A 17,614-nucleotide genomic window follows, 5' to 3' on the forward strand; every position below is an offset into this window, starting at 1 on the left:
TCGCTCGCACTGGGACGACGCTATCATGAAAAGCGCCGGCAGCGGCGAGCGAATGCTTCGTCCGCCTCTCGCTCCAACGGGTCGCCGAAACTCGAGATTACGCAACCCCCAACACTAAACGCGCGGGAAGACAGCTTACACAATACCGTGCCGTCTCGGCACGCCCACTCTTTGCACACGCGGCAGATAACCCCTAAAGCAGGGTGCGCGGCTGCGCATGCAGCCATGAACAGCCACGGCCGAGACGCGCGCCAATTTACCCCCTCTCCCCCTTTCCCCGCAATTAGCGCGCGCTTGATCGCGTTACCGCGAGCTCCTCCCCTCCCCCTCTTTCCCTTTGCTCGCGCGGGAAGGGGGCACTCGTGAAGCCGCCATCTTTCTCGTCTCACCTTCGCACACTCGCACCTGAAGCACACAGTGTGAGGGGTGCGATAGGATCTTATCGCACTTGGACTTTATACGGAACATGATGCGGCTCCACTTCCTCGTGCCGCACGCGATTTGAGAGGCGCGTTTGCAAAGCAGCTGCTTGCAGTTCAATCATTCGACCGTCTGCGTCCGTGGAAGTTTCCATTTATTGTCCCGGCATTCTCCTCTGCGGCGAAAGCGAAATTTCTTTACATTGAAATCGCATACGAACACATTCCGTTACATTGAGGTTCTAAATATGTGGTGTTTTGTGTAGAACGGGTTATAAAAAGTTAAATACTTGGTTATATCGAGGTTTAACTGTATAATAAAACCACAGTACAGAATATAACATGAACACTGATGAACTAATGAAAGGCCTGAATACTACAAGACCTGCAGTAACAAGAAACATGGTACAGATTCCATGTTCTTTATTTGTGTGTTTAATTCTGCCCAGCGTTTCTGAGAAGGCTGAAAACATGTGACATTAATTTTTACATTGGGATGCACAACAAGTAGCGATATAGCAGATGGCGGAATGAGTCAGAGAGAGTTCCAAAATGTCATAATGTTCTGCTCCCATGTGACCAGCTTCATAACATCATGACAAGCACTTCCTGGGAAACGAAACGAAAACTAGTTTGCAGAAGAGTTATTAGAGCAAATCATTTAATGCACTCTGAAGCTTCTTGGTGTTCTTTGAGGACATTGAGGTCAAAGACCTTCACTTAACGTAAAAATTAAGATTAAATTCGTCACTTCAATACACCTTTTACATATGAAATTCAAGAAAAACATTCACAAGAAGAAAACCATGTAGATGAACTAATTAGGTATGTGAAGGCATCATACAAAAATATGCTTAATAAATGGAAACAAGATAAGAAAAACAATACAGAGGAACCACAACGGAACAACATGTCAACAACAGCTCCGCTGGACGCTTAAGCTGCTGTGCCTTTCTTCAGAGCAGTTTTCAATATTGTGGATGGAAACTTGTAACGTGAACAAAGTGGGGAAAGAAGGGAAGGGGTAAAAAGGCAAAGAGAAAACGCAACTTGGGAGTCTTGCTTTCACTTCAAGAAATCAATCAGCCAATCCAGTACCTCAGCTTCGACCTCCATGTGCTCCACGTCCGAGTGCGCCGCAACCTCCGGCTCGTTATGCAACGGCTCAACTACTTCAAGGGGCTCCGCTTCTGGCTCGGCTGGCGGCTCATGCTGCGGCTCGTGCTGCGGCTCGTGCTGTGGCTCGTGCTGTGGCTCGTGCTGCGGCGGCTGTTCATCGACCCCTATATATACCTCTTCTTGTTCCACCTGGATGATCTCGGTGTCTAGGGGCTCCAGCGACTGTGTGGTCACAACAGCCTCTTCCTATGGGGGAGGGGGTTATGAAGTGCATGTGCAGTCAATTGTTGGCAAAAAAAACACGACTGACAGACAGAAAAAGAATGTTTGGAAGACAGAGTCATGAAGCTTCAAGTTTTGGGTCAGCACGACCACACTGCAAGACATCCAGTGTAATATGTGCGTTCGCATGGCACAAGGGCATTCACGAATGCATCCAGGTGCAAGGTGGTTGAAGTAAAGACGCAATCAGTGCATGTGAGAGACACCAAGCTACAATTAAAAACCCAAACGACAGAAGCAGGAAAGCGAGGAGAGAGAGGGTGCTAGATCAACAGGCGGCTCCGGTGCTTTATGGCATGGAAGAGGAAATCACCATTTTCATGCAGACGGAGGTTCTTGCAAGGCAGCCAAGCCCAACTTCCAACACCTCCCCATGCGAATGGTATTGAACTTGAAACTTCAAGCAAGTGCTTCTAAGACAGACTGCACCCAAGCACCTTTCAACCCACTGGTTATGACAGAGCTTCGAAAGAGAGGGGTCAGCAATTAACAATTTTCAGGGCAGCACAATATAACCTGTTGGAAACATGAAGTCCCAACATGCATGATTATTGCTTAACAGCACTACAAAGTCTACAGTGCTTTTAACAGCACTGTAGACTTTTCATCTAAAATAGTGCAAGAAAAATAGCAAGCAAGCAATGCGTGCAACTCCATCAGCTGCGTCGTAATTGGGCAGACAGAATGCTGTTAATGACAAACAAGTTGGAGGAACATATTAGCAATTAATCAAATCCAGTAGTAATGCACAGTGAGCCACAAAAGTTTGCGGGATGCAGGTTCCATGGCAAATGTGAATTTGTGCTCTGTCAACGACGACATGGCACTTGTAATGGATCGATGTGTAGGTCCTGAAAACTTGAATTGGAGGCTCAGTAGCCAGGCTTTGCGGGAATCACCTTTTCCGCAAATCCTGTGCACTGTAAGCTTATGTGGCTGACTGTACATGAACAAGAATTTGCTAGTGATAAAAAGGCATGCAAGAGATAAGAATTGTACTCTGAATGACAACAAGAACCGCTGTTCTAGGCTGGAATTGTTACCTTTCTTTGTGACATGCACTTTCAGAGAGCTGAAACTGCATGTAACTGAATGCAAAAGTTCAAGTAAACAATAATTGCTAAATGGTTGTATAAAATATGCCTTCTAGTGGCTTTTGCTTTAGAATGCGAGATTCCACAACGCCTTCAATTATCCACAGTGCTCACGTTTCCTAAAATGACACAATATTTAAAGTCTGTGATCGGTTGTGCGAGAACATCAGCACAAGTTCACCCAGTAACCTGCCTGTTGGCTAGAGGTGCTTAATAATTGCAGCTGCTTTAAGAAACATTTCAAGCTCTTCCATAGCATTACAACGTTGCTTGACCACTACAACCATTAAAGGATGAGATTTTATAACAGCAAGGCTTCATCAATGTCACCATCGCTAGCTTATATAAGTCCACTACTGAGCAAACGCATTTCCGGGTGATGTCCAATTAGCTCTGCCTTGTGTCAACCGACTCCTATTTTCTGCCAGCAAATTTCTTGATCTCATCATACTACATACACTTCTGTAATGTTGGAATGCCTTTTCTCTAGCATCTATTACTGGTTATCTAGTGTTTGGTTTACTGGTAATAGAGGACGGGTTATCCTCTCGATGCATTAAATTACCTTGCCAAGTCTAGTTCTTGATATTAACCCGTTCCATACCATGGAAGAGCTGGATTCATTTACATGTTTCTGGTTAAAAATGGCCAAGGATGAGCTCAGCTCACTCACGATACTAAAGAGTCTCTTGAAATTTTCATTTTCTCGTTGACAATACTTTCCATTTTCTTGCAGTTCTTTCGTAAAATGCTTTGTTAAGCTCCACATTTGCAGTAAATGCATGGTTGAGATTTTGTACAGCTATACGTTTAAAACAATGTCAATATTGTTTTTTGTTTTTTGCAAAGCATTCTACAGCAATAAGAAATTGGCCATTTCTGGTCAGAATTTAGTACAGTAGTCTGGCACGGAAATGGTTAACTAGAATACTGACTACACCCACCTGCTCTCTAAAACACGTATCTAAAACGCCACTGTCTTCCAGCCCGTTTTCAGTACGTATATAATTGTTCGTTCCGTCGCTTACTGTGTGGTCCTTAGCTGCAACTCAGGCTTCTTTGTTGCCCTCCCACTTTCCTCAACCGAAGAGCAAGGTTTACACACGCGCCAACTTCTCAATTTAAAGGAATCGAATTGTAACACGGACGCTTTTGTGCAGCTACCAATGTTGAAGCTTAATGAGGGCACTACAGTCCAAAAGGCCACATCAGTCACATATATGCGACACTCAATATGTAGACACAGTTTGAAAGAGGTGATTAAAGGCGAGTGTTCTTGTCACCATGTTGCCTTCCGTCCTCTTTTCTAACATATAAAAAAAAAGAAAATAAAGCTATAACAGTCCACATTACTCAACTTTTTTGCCTACTAAGTCCTCTTTTTATTGTGCAATACTCAAATGTTCTTGTACTATACAGGAGCATCACTCCTTTCCCCTATGTTTCTTACTGTAATGTATCTTGCCAATGCCTCATGCGAGACCTGTAAGTAAATATCAAAGTAAATAAATAAATAAATAAATAAATAAGTACTAAATACAGTCGTACCTCGATATAATGGAGTTTCAATTGCAGGAAAAAACTTCGTTAAATTGCGAATTTCGTTAATTCGAGATCTTGAAGTTTCAGCATTAGAAACAACTTCACAAACACCCAGAGCATTCCTGGTGGATAGTACCTTGTTAGTAAGCATCTATAAATAAATTGTAAGAAGGTTGGGCCATAATAGCGTGGTTACGAGCATCAGTGCATACGGCGCTGATCGTGCCGAGAGCAATGCATCGACATGGCTCACAGCGTCCGAGATCTGCGCGTTGCGTCCCGCGGTGCCTCGGACGACATAGCTGATGACGCTTAGTGCCCGCTGCTGGCCCCCGCAAATTAAAGAACAAAAGTGCAAAAAGGTATGGACATTAGTACAGAGAGAGGGGGAAAAAGAAAGAGAGAGAAAAAAAAAAGAAAGATCAGTTTCTCTAGAAAGGTGGAGCACAGATGGCGATAGCAAAGAGACTACAAGAAGTAAGGTTCATAGTCTTTTCCTAGCGTTACGTGAGCTCAGCAAACGTTCAACAGATCTCGCTCGATGACCACGAACTCACAGTCTCAACGCAAGCGAGTGAACACTTCGCACAGCATCTCACTTGACACTATGCGACTGGACCAGGACCGGCAACACTAGAGGCGCAAGAACAGCAAAATGCGTGTGAAGGCACCATCTATTGCGGGTTTCGGTGGAGAGCGCTCCGCCTCGTGCACCTGCGCGAGGAGGAGGCAGATAGGCGCGTGTTCCTGCCCCTCCCCCCTTGCTTGACCACACTACGGCGCTTTCACTCCCTCCTCATCCCGTCTGCACCAAAAGAATCGTCAGTGCTCATGCTTCTCTCTCCCAGTTGTTTACCACAGCGACAAATGGCGCAGCAGTGTTTCCTGCCTACCATTTCCCAGCGCACGCGCGCTGGTTTTGCCGCTCAAGATTTTCATGCAGAAGGACGCTTGAAATAACTTTTGCCTCGGCCGACATAGTTTCTTGCTAGATTTACTAGCTATACAGGCTCGAAGCACAACTAAAACGACCGAAAATTTTGTTAAATCACGAAAATTAAATACACGGTTTCCAATGCAACTAAGATCGGGAAATGAAAATAGCTCGTTACATTGCGAATTTGGTTCAATCGAGGCCCATTATATCGAGGTTTGACTGCACACAGTTTTCAGTGTAACTAAGATCGGGAAATGAAAATAGTTTGTTGCATCGCAAATTTCGTTACATCAAGGTCATCATACCGAGGCTTGACTGCCATAAAATTTGGCTATTCGGTTCGATAGAGAGGCCAACTACAGCTCTCCTGCAGGTTCCACGCTCTCAAATAACTCATGGACAACGTACCTCCGTCTTGATGTGCTCAGCGTCTTGCAGGAGAATCACCTGCGTGTCGAGTCGCTCGGTCGCAGTGAGGGCAGCCTCGGCCAAGAGTTCCACACCGGACACAATGTTGCCTTGCTCAAGTTTCATCTAAGATAAAGGAAAAGACGGGAATGAAAAGAGCGGAGTGCTCGGAGACGAACTGGCTCACGAGGCTTGGCAAAATCAGAAACTTGCAAGCGTAAGATCAGAAAGATTGCCATGTGTAATGCGCCATGACTAGATACCAAGTAGAGAGCTTGAACAAAAAAAAATAAATAAATTAAATTATGGGATTTAACGTGCCAAAACCACTTTCTGATTATGAGGCACGCCGTAGTGGAGGACTCCGGAAATTTTGACCACCTGGGGTTCTTTAACGTGCACCTAAATCTAAGTACACGGGCGTTTTCGCATTTCGCCCCCATCGAAATGCGGCCGCCGTGGCCGGGATTCGATCCCGCGACCTCGTGCTCAGCAGCCCAACACCATAGCCACTGAGCAACCACGGCGGGTTAGAGAGCTTGAACAGTTGTCACAGCCACTACTCCGATGCAACAGCAGCACTATAATGGAACACTTAAGACAGGTTGAGATATATTAGTAAATTAAGCTTTTACTACTAAAAGAAAAAATAAAGAAAGCCACTTTTACGGCATTTTAGTTACACCTTTTTGCGTGTACCTTTGTCGCACAAAAATATATGCAACCTGAATTTCTCAAGCTTCCTTTTCCGAAAACTGCTGCTCACTATTTTCTTGTCAAGAATGCCATGTCGCGCTGATAACGCACGTGGCCGTTTGTGGCCTGGAAGTGTTGGGCGTGCTACGTTGAAGAAAGCGCAGACATGCCAGATAGATGAGTATTGCTGTGGGTCAAATATACATCCAAATAGCGTAAACAGCTTTTATACTCGTGGACAACTTTCCGTGGCTATGAAGGGAAAGCCACGGAGGCAAAGCGCGCACAAATGAGAGCGCTTCTGAAAAGAGCCCCATGTTTTCATTTATGCTAGCGTAGGCTGGGGAATGCAAAACAAACACCTTGTTAGCAACAGTTAAATAAGACGGAACACGTCACTGCACGTAAAGGTTTACTCATTTTGTGGCTTTTCCCTTCCGCATCTGGAGAAATGCGAAACCACCGCACATGGAAGCTGCGTCGATTGAGCGTCTGTTCCGAGCAACCAAAAGCGCTGTCAAATGCTGCCGGACTACTTGGCATGGTAACAGACGTGCAGCAGCCACGCAGCTGTAGCTTTCCTTCCATAGCCACAGAAAGGTGTCTGCCAGTACAGAGCAGCCAAGAGGTGCCTTGGCGGTCAAGTCAGAAAAGGAGGCAAGAATGAATGACAGGTGACCGCCGCCAGTTCGAAGTTTCCACGTCAACTTGCCGAGACGTCATGCATTTTGACGCTGTCTGCTTTTTCGTTGGCAAAGATGAACTACGTTGTACTCTAAGGGCACCAAAGAGTGAAATTAAGAGAATTTTGAAAGCACTTACAGCACCACAACAGCCAAAATACGAAAATATAATGTAAGCACTATTAATTTACATTTTTTTATGTATGCAGCCATCATCATCCCAGATCTACTGCTTAAGTTTTCATAGGCTGGAATGTCTTTTTTTTTTTTAATGAAAGCGCTTGGTAGCTTGGTCAGCCTACGTCTCACATCCATAGAGCCACACTTACAGACAGGCACTGCTGCCTCAGCACGAAATTAGAAAAACTGAAGTTTGCCCTTTCTATATTAATTAACATCTTGCTGCTAAATTTGTGAAAATATAGTTTTGGAAGAATTACTTAATCAGTCTTAACTGACTTGGTGTTTCACATTAGTGCCCATCTGAGAGAAAGCTTTTGAACACTTATTCAAAAACTTGTGAAATGTTGAAATTTTTTTATCAGACAGCCGCTGAAGCGATCCGAATAAAATTTGTTGCTTTTGAGACAGAAAATGCAAGCTAACCACACTGCAGAAAAAAAGAATTTTACATTGCGCTTCATAGTTTCTTATTAAGTATTGCCAAAAATTAGTACAAATAAAAGTGAAACGTTTAGAAATCTGCAACATTGCACCAAAAACAAATGTCGCAGTTGTGTAATGTGCATACATGACAGCATTTCATACGGACAAATGTGATACTATGTATATGTGTTTAGAGCTTTATGTGAAAATGTTGCAATGCTTATGAGCGTATTGTGAAGGTCCTATTCGCAATTAAATTTCCTGTGTATTTTAGAGCGCCGTAAGTACATCAATTTTGTCTGCTTTAGATGTTTTAATAAGTGCAGGTTACAGAAGTGCAACGAAATTTCTTTACTGCTTAGTTACACAGTTGTAAGCACAGTGCTAGTCTTTTTTATAATGCAACTTTCAAATACTTCTGTAAAGTACTGATAGCTTAAATAAAAATATCCCCCTATGACCAGTACATTCGAACCTTTTATCTTAAGCAAAACAGTGGACGCATAGAAAGGCGATTTCTCCGTTACCATATGTTTAGATACAAGCTCCAAATGTAAAGCTTCACCCGCCGTGGTTGCTCAGTGGCTATGGTGTTGGGCTGCTGAGCACGAGGTCGCGGGATCGAATCCCGGCCATGGCGGCCGCATTTCGATGGGGGCGAAATGCGAAAACACCCGTGTGCTTAGATTTAGGTGCACGTTAAAGAACCCCAGGTGGTCAAAATTTCCAGAGTCCTCCACTACGGCGTGCCTCATAATCAGAAAGTGGTTTTGGCACGTAAAACCCCAAATATTATTATTATTATTATTAAATGTAAAGCTTCCTCTCAATCCAACCAGGGACAGTTTAATATAGTAATTCTTTTAGCTTAATTCTATTCTTTTATTGTATGTTACTCATGACTGGCTGATCCTATTAATAACTAAGTGAAAGTTGCATTTGGATCAATGACAAAGCTTGAAAAGCAAAATAACTGGAATAGAATGTTTACGTTATAACGGCCCAGCTTGTCTCAGGCAACACCACTGAATGTATGAACAAGACTGGGGAAGTCATAGAATTTCATGTGTGTTCCCCCACTGACTACTGTGACAGCCGCAACAAATACTTCGATTTTACACATACCAGCTGCAACCATAACTTCAAGAAATGAAGCACGACCAACGCAGTATTGAATAGGGAAACATTAATTGCACGGAAAATCGCAATGTTCAATTGGCCAATCGACGAAGAATAACGTGGAACATTTTACAAGATGATGGTGATATGCAGGAACATAGCACCAACCCGTCATCCTGTCTTTCTTTGTTCCGTTAGTCATATTACCAACAAGAACCAACTGTGTTCTTTTACAAATCAGTGACAATACAGAAGAACGTGACTTGGAAACTGCAACAATAGTGTTTACAAATTTTAAGGCGAGATTGAATCACGGAAAAGACCATTACCGCAGCTTGTATCTGCTTCCACAGAACTGCCTTGATGCAGCTCTCATACACTTGGATGGCTTCAAAGGCCACGTCAAAGTCTTCCTGAGTACCAGCGTGGGTCCGCAGCAGGTCAATGGCATCAAGTACATCTCTCGAAGTTGGTTCTTTTGGCAGCCTCGGATCACAGTTCTCCCGTTCTTCAAATAAAAGGTCATTCTGAACACTACCAAGGATAATTTCACCGTTTTCCTCTTCCGTCGAAACGGCCCAAGCATCACAGTACACAAAGTCATTGAGGCTGACGTCTTCAGGCACGAAGCCACACATGCGAAGAAGGTGCCACGACTTGGCCAGTGCCGGAGGAAGCGTCATGGCGTTCTCAACGTCGTTCTCCCTGGACAGCTGGGACAAGTCCGGCTTGACGTCAATGCCAGCCCTCTGGAAACAGGACAATATCATCGTGGGCTTCACAGACTTCCACGCTTCGACTAGCATCTGCAGCGCCTGAAAAAGGTCGACATTCATGTCCCTGTCGAGCCGAATGTTCAGCAGGAACCTCTCGATCAGGCTCTGCTTGTAGGCGGACTTTAACCTGTTCATGACTCCCAGGTTCAGCGGACAGGGCAGCGACGAGCGGCCGTCGGCACCGACGTAGCACAGACGGACGTTGGACAGGGTGAGGTCGCCGACGATGTGCGCTGCACACTGGCTCACCATAAGGCACACCGAGCGGCCCTCTTCGGCCATGCTGGCGTTGAAGTCGCACAGCCAGTTGCAGAACAAGAGCGTAGTCATCCAAGCCTTCGGGTGCGACACATACTTGACTGGAACACACTTGGAACCCCGGAAGCACTTGGGTCTCTCGCTCTTCCCGATGACTAGTGGCACCCGCTTGTCGCTGCCGTCCATGTTCGAGCAGAGGAACACGGTGAGGCGCTGCGCGCTGCGCGAGCCGCTCACGCACGGGTCTTCCTTGAAGGCTCTCGTCTCGTGCGGCAGCGCGCGGTAGAAGAGCGCCGTCTCCTGCGCGGCGTACACGTCCCGGGCGCGGTACTCCCTCAGGGCGTCGAGCACGTCTTCGGCGTCCTCGAGCACCGCGCCGCCGTTCAGGTCGGGCAGCGGCAGCCACTCGCCGCGTCGCAGGCCGGCCAGGCTGGCGTGCCGGTTCTTGAAGCGCATCAGCCAGCCGGGGCTCGCCTTGAACTCGTCGCAGCCCAGGCGGCAGGCGACGTCGCGCGCCTTCTCCTGGAGCATGGCGCCGCTCAGAGGCACGTTTCGCGTGCGCATGTCTAGGATCCAGCGCAGCACGGCCTTGTCCACGTCCTGGTACGTGGAGGCGCGCAGCTTCTTGCGCGACGCGCTCGTGCCCGAGCTGACGGCGGTGAAGATGCGGTCCTTGTGCTTCAGGATCGTCGACAGCGTGCTCGGGCGCACGCCGAAGCGCGCCGCCACGTCTTTCTTCTTGCCGTTGCGGTTCGACACGGCGTTGATGATGGCGATCTTCTCTTCGAAAGACAGCGTCTTGCGACGCGCCTGCCGCGAGCTCATGGTGACGACGCGCGAAGCGAGAAGTTCGCGGGTCAACGAGAACGCGCCGACCAGCTACGGGGCCCGGCCGGTGTCGGGCGCAGAAGCAACCGAACTAAACGCCGCGCACGGACGTCCCTCAACGGCGTCTGAAACGGGGCGTAACGTCGAAGCGCGCCCGACCTGCGCTCGGAGTCGCCGCGATAGTGCCGGATTTCACGAAAGCGGGCACTACGGGAACGGCGCCAAGGGGAGTAAACGCGACGCGCTCGGCTTCTCTTCCTGCTGCGTGATCGCCCGACCGGCGCATAGCTGGCGGCTGTTCGCGTTCCGACGAAGATACCGCTGGCTTCGGCCGTCTCGGCGGCACTCCGCCGCAGAAACGAGGCCTAAGTACACACGCGAGCGATCCGAACGAGTTTGTAAACGGCAAAAGAAAAGGACACGGAGCCAACGACGCGTTTATCAGTAGCGCTGATCGACCACCGCCGTCGCGGTCGTAAAGAAGTCGAGAGCCGGCAACCATCGAAAAAATAAACAAACGAACGAACGTCGGCAGCAACTGGATCAGCAAAGACGCGTCGGACGCGTGTTTGTCGAAAATAGCTTGTACGGGTGTGTCAGCCAGCGCCACCACATCGATCGCTAGGCTATTATTAGATCAGGTAAGGCCTCCAAGATTGCCGACATGAGGCTATCTCGAAGGCCATACATAACCTTTCGGGGAACTGGCTAGGGCCACGGAATTGGACGCACTTTCTGACCAACTAACGTGCCACAACATCTAAATAATTTGGGAACGTATGTCAGCGTCTGAGAAGAAGTAGCGGTCAATCGCAAAATAAAGCTACTGCGCAGTTGAGGTGCTGAGGGAAAGCGTGCGCCACAGGGGCGCGGCACTACTTGTCGGTGTCGTTTGATAGATTGAATGCGCGGGAGGACAGCATTCGTTACAGGCATGCAACACTTCCGTGTGAAAGCTAGCCACTGACCGACATCGACAATAAATTGGAACACCCCATATTCTACACTTTAACATTCTGGGTGCCGTAGTAATCCATCATGATGCCGTTTACGGGCAAGTTATATCAAGCAATAGTGCTTATATAGCAGACAAGCACAACACATCACAGAACTGATGACTAAATCAAACCATCCTCCCCCAGTGGTTACGTTTAACCTACTTGGCCAAGCTGCATGCAGGAGACAAAATGTGCAAGAACCATGAGCACCGCTTCTCACCGAAAAGAAGTCGTCCTCAGGAGCTGCAGGCTCCTGGAACTTTGCCTTCTTTTCTTTCAGGCTGAGCACCATAGACAACTGCGGGGAAGAGAAACACTGAAGGAGACATGCACTTGCCGATCCAACAAATCACTGTAGCCTGTTACTGCAACAGCCAACTTCATTAACAACTGTACCAGTGTCGTGTCACAAGTGGTGGGTAAAATTAAAGGTTTCAGGCAGAGCTGAATTTGTTTTAAAAGCAGTGGAAAGCAGCCGAAGCACGGCTCTCCAATCTGAAGAATGCAGCTAGCAGGAACTGCAACTTTACATGGATTCATGTGACTAGGTGGACTAGTTGCGTGGTACACACTATTTGCAAGCAAACAGCACTGAACAGGACGCGAGGATGAGTAGACACTAGCCGCTGTGCTGACTACCAGTTTATATCTGTACGTCTTCAGTGTTACTTCCACGTCTTTCTGTTTGTTCCTTTTAAACCTACTTGAAAGGTTTATGAACAGCCTTTGATGTAATAAATTTTTGAATTTGTAGCCACCTTGGTGACCTCCTGAGCCTTCTCATTTTCATGTTCAGTGTTTAGCATTGTTTGTTTCCAAACCTTAAATGGCTCCTTTTCTATGGTGAATAAACAGATGTGTTTTGTGCATGTAGCATTTATTACTTACTGCCATGTCCACTATGTTTGCACTTTCTTTTTTATACTTATAGCACATCATCAGGGTTACCATGTTTGGTTTTTGCCTGCTTTTGTTTAGTTTCAGCCTTGGCTCAAAAACATGCATGTCAGATCATAATTATATCACGAGTATCATAGCTTCTACCATAGTGGACCTGTTGCTACCTGATGTATTCGCCCTGATAAGAATACAGCACAATATTAAATCGTTGCGACGACTGCCTGCTAACCTGGAATTCACAATGATGGCCTGTAAATATATGGCCAAATGTTAGTCAGTCATTTGATTCAGTGACTAACTGTGCTATTTTTCATTGCTGCACAGCCGTACGTTCCACTAGTGAACATGAATTTGACCAATGAAAAAGTTTACATTTCAATGATTCATTGTTGCTGTTGCCTTTCTAGCTAGCAGCGTGCCATTGTGACCACGTGACACTGTTATGCTAGTGAAGTTGGAAGCTTAAGTGCAGTGCAAGTGCACTAAGATTGCCATGTGTCCAGTTTTTCAACCAGTACAACCTAATGCAATAGGATAGAAAGTTGGGCGAGTTGGTACGGTAACATGATCTTGGATTGTAGCATGAAGTGACATGGACAGAGACGTCCTGTCTGCTTCTAGTCTCTGTCCATGTCACTCCACGCTACAATCCAAGATAAGTACAACCTACTTTTTTAAAAACGGATGTTGCCTTACATGATGCTTGTCTTACACATTTCTTCATACAACTTGCTGCTTCAAACATGTAACCAGCACGTACTTACTCGTTCTTGGCCTTCTCTGGATGAATGTTTGAAGGTTCAGTCACGGTAACAACCACTAGATATAAAGAATGAATAGCAAGATCGACTACTCAGAGTGAATTTTAGAGCCTAAAAACACTAATTTCGGTGAAAGTGCTAATGCGGATTATCACTAGTGCCCACAGTTACAGTATAGGTTGCGTATAAGCTTTCGTTATAACATCACTTGCTAGTTTGTTACACTTAAATACAGAAATTATACTAAAGATGTTGCATTTTTAGGTGCATGAAATTTAGCACAAATTTACTCTAATTTTTTGTATAATTTAGATGCATGGGTGACGACGGAAAATCTAGCACTGTGTCCTGCCTCACTCCCCCCCCCCCCCCCTATAACATTCTAGAAGGCAGCTTTTGTGCCACAACAAAGCTAGCAACTCTAATTCGCACACAAATTTTTTGAATTTTTGAACACACACACGTACTGATGAACGGTTGGCGTCAGGACCCGGCAGGCATGACGGCTTGCTCTTTCCATACAAAACGTAATACAAGTCCACCACGGCACATCGCAGGCGTGAGTCGTGAGAGAGAGCGGAACTGCAATAAAAAAATAGACAAGCAGATGCACTTTTACGCTAAGATGAGACATACATAATGAGAGATGACAGCATGCGCATTGATAAGGCAGGTAATACTTCACCATGTGGCTCAATACATATGTATGATTTATGACGTTAGAAGACAAAGCTTGAGAGTAAGTTAGAGGATTATTATGCAAAACACTAATTACTAATGTTTAATAGCCTGGCAAGAGAATTAGAATTGTGACTGCTAGTCAGCCTCAAAAAGCAGTTAAAGAGTTATTAGTTATGGGACTCCTACATTTTCAGAAGAATAAAAATATTGCTATGCTTGAAAAGAAATGTGAGCAATCATTGCATTCCATGGCCACTGATGTCATCATCAGCTGAGAAAAAGGATGAGAGGTCAGCCTGAATCAATGTTCTGACCTGCTGTTCGGCATTGGGGGAAGGGGAAAAGGTGTACACAGAATGAGTGCACATGTCAGATAACCTAACGGGCAACCACTTGTCAAAGCAGTTGATCACCGCATCGACCAACTTAATGGAGGTGTCGCCGATACTGTTTGAGTAAGTCTTTTTTTGTGTGATGGGCTTCCATTAGTTCCCGTGCAGCCTGGTCTTTGCTCTTTCCTAGAATCTCCTGGAAACACGGTTTGCACGAGCAGTCGTCACCGTGCACAGGCAAGGGCGCCAGGTCGTCTTATTAAAATTTTCGCTCGCGTTCCCTGGCTCGGTCATTCAGGCAGTGGCATCTGGCCCATGTGGCAAGTCCTACATAGGCCAGAAAGACCACTGCCTGAATGGCCGGAGGTGTCCAGAGGTGTTCATGACTGGTGGTGTTAAAGGGAACCTGAAACGATTTTGACGATTTTCTACAAACATACTGAGTCGTTATAGTAGGTCATTCTGATCATTAATTGACACATCTAAGTCTTCTGACACATCTGGCACACTGCTTGGCAGAATTTTAAGCCGCCCCTACCCATATGACCGAAATCACTCATATGACATCAGTGAGGCGAGCTATCCGATTGGCTGACCAGGGCGCGTGATCAATAATTTTTCCAACTTTATGGTAAACAAATGATGTTTGTAATAGTTGGAATGCTAGTTAATTTGTTTTTATAGAAAGAAAGTAACCCAGAGAGAATGCACAAGAACAATTTTTCAGTACACTTAAGCACTTCCGGCACACAGCAAGTGTCGTCTGCTTGTGTTACAACGTGCTCCGTCTTTGACGAGAGCTCCGCCGTCAGTGTCAGTCTGTCTTTTCGCGAGCGCTATGATTAGACTTTGTTGCGTTGTGGACTGCAAACGTAGCGAGTGGCAATATGTCAAGCTGCGACATCGTGTCCCTCTGCAAGCCAGTAGACGAGTGGACTGGCTGCAGCGCATCAGACTGCCGCTATCCGATCGGCGCCAGGATTTGTGCGATTGCGGCCGTCACTTTACACCGGAAGATTACTAACGCAATAGCGTTTTGCGAGTCCGGTACTAGGGTAAACGCAAGCGCAAGGGGATAGGGCCTGACCATGTCCCCTTGCGTGTCGGTTGAGGTGATGAACAGAAGCGCAAATGTGAATGGTCTGCACGGTGCAGCCACCTGGTGGCATAGAGCTCAACCACACACAGTAGCAGTAACAAAATGTATTCTTCTTTGCTGTTGGTGTAAATTTTTCGCAGGAGTGTAATCGTTAACACATTGTTTTTTGTAAATGTTTAAAATATTTTACACTTGGTTAGAGCAATATTAGCTCTTCCTTTGGCTGGTTAAGCTCTGCGCCAACGGGTGGCTGGACCGTGGAGGCAGGCACCCGTATCAGGCAGCTCACGTACGTCTACGCTAAAGTTCCTTCATCAGCTTGTGTTTATGCCTCCACCGTTTCGTCGAAATATTGAGGTAATGTGTCATTACCGGAATACCAGACACGTTCGGCGCTACGACAGAATGCTTGCAACGCACGCTGCCTCGATAGCTTTCGCTTGGGGTCGACGGCCAAGCGGCTAACGGAGAGGTTTCTCGCGGTCGAGGGCGGGCTCCAAAACAACCGGAAGTGGACGATGTGACGTTGCATCGTGACGCAGAGCCAGTGAAGGCAGAGCTTAGCCCCGATCGCTCAGCGAACAAGTTGAGGAGGAAAAACATGGCTAGGGAGGAGGGTAACTTGTAATCGCTTGTAGCTCCATTAATACGTAACGCTTCACTTAAATTGTGGTGCGAATGTTCTACTTAAGCTGTACCCTACGCATTTACAAAATTTGTCCGAACCGTTTCAGGGGCCCTTTAATGGAGCTGTCTCATATTAAGCTGTTCAACAGAGAGATTAGCTCCTTTGAGAAGTGGTTTGCCCTGTTAGGTCATCTGACGTGTGTACTCATTGTTGCGCTCTGTGCATGTGTCATTGTTTATACATTCCAGCCTATTTGCCCTGAATAAAGCAGTCGCAAGTTACTGCCTGTGTCATTGTCTGTGCATTCTTTCTCTGTCCTCATCTCTGTCCACACAACATCCTTCCTTGCTTCTTGAACTACGTGTCAGCGGCGAGTTCCATTATGAATTTCGACAGGAAGTAGACGGGAGACAAAGCCCCAAAGTGCTTTAGTGCTGAAAATAAAGCCGTTAAGCAATGCCACTCGAGTTCACCTCATCAGCTTCCACAGCCTCTCGGCAAGCTCTTCGGTGTTGAACGGGCTGTCATCGCGTCGCGAGAACGGTGGGTTCTGCGTCAGCATCAGCAGCAGGGCCAATCTGCATGTATATTTTGGAAAAAAAAAAGTACATGAAAAACAGCTTTATTTGCATGTTGCATGTTCCATAGGTTATTATTATGCAGAAGTAAGTCTCACAGACTGGGAATGTGGCAGTACCTGCTTCTGCAGGCTGTACCAGACCAGGAAATGCAGTAAAAAGCATACCTCATTTGCAAGAACTGTATCTTGCACTTTCAGCCCGATCTCAAAGCGACGCTAAAGGAAAGTATCAGGCCGTCAGGCCGAGTTAGGCCCCAAAATTATTTAGAAGTCTATTATCATTCTCGGTGTGCCAGTGTATGACTTAATTGCATAGAAAACTACCACTGAAGGTCTCGCTGATGCCGCGCAAATTGAGTCCCCCCCCTGTCAGAATTGACGAATTGGTGTGAAACCCTCATGACATCCCCCTCTGCCATTCCCTGTGTGACTTGACCAATGTTGACGTCCCACGAGAAATACCGCAGTTAAAAATAGGTGGTGCCACACCAATTTATAATTTTCGTCATCTCACTAGCAAAAGCTCTGCTCTGGTTACGAATGAAAAAGTTGTTATTACATGACTGACCTTTCGATCTAGTTCAACTTAGCATTTTACTTTAGTGTTCCTTTTATTTTTCAGAGCAAACTGCAAGCATGGAGGTTTGAAACATCGAAGAACTGACGCTGTATTATGGCAGAAGTCCAAACTGCAGTTCATCAAAATCGTGTAAGTTAGCTAACTGCAAAAGTTAAGTTGTTTATAGCAAGTACTGCAACTCTTGCTAGGAACCAAACAAGAAATAAAAGCAGAGCAAATGAACAACCAAAGATTTCTTCTTTAGTGGGACGGCACACTGTACAAGTCGGGGAACGAGAAAAAGGGGCA

At 46.2% G+C, this 17,614-nt stretch overlaps 1 protein-coding gene across 2 annotated transcripts in view; it reads right to left on the reverse strand.

Annotated features, from left to right (window-relative positions):
- Window positions 1–17,614, reverse strand: part of Taf2 (TATA-box binding protein associated factor 2) — a 66,604-nt gene that overhangs the window by 14,430 nt on the left and 34,560 nt on the right. Inside the window, exons 27-31 of one of the 2 annotated variants that reach the window (XM_075669086.1) lie at window positions 16,640–16,744; window positions 13,894–14,008; window positions 11,986–12,063; window positions 5,802–5,927; window positions 1,518–1,784 (exon numbers count right to left, since the gene is read on the reverse strand). In XM_075669086.1, coding sequence (XP_075525201.1) covers window positions 1,518–1,784; window positions 5,802–5,927; window positions 11,986–12,063; window positions 13,894–14,008; window positions 16,640–16,744 — 691 coding nt within the window. The remainder of the gene's footprint in view (window positions 1–1,517; window positions 1,785–5,801; window positions 5,928–11,985; window positions 12,064–13,893; window positions 14,009–16,639; window positions 16,745–17,614) is intronic. The other variant, XM_075669087.1, reaches the window with a different exon arrangement.

The sequence above is a fragment of the Dermacentor variabilis genome, chromosome 9 (assembly GCF_050947875.1).
Source record: "Dermacentor variabilis isolate Ectoservices chromosome 9, ASM5094787v1, whole genome shotgun sequence".
Lineage (NCBI taxonomy): Eukaryota > Metazoa > Arthropoda > Arachnida > Ixodida > Ixodidae > Dermacentor > Dermacentor variabilis.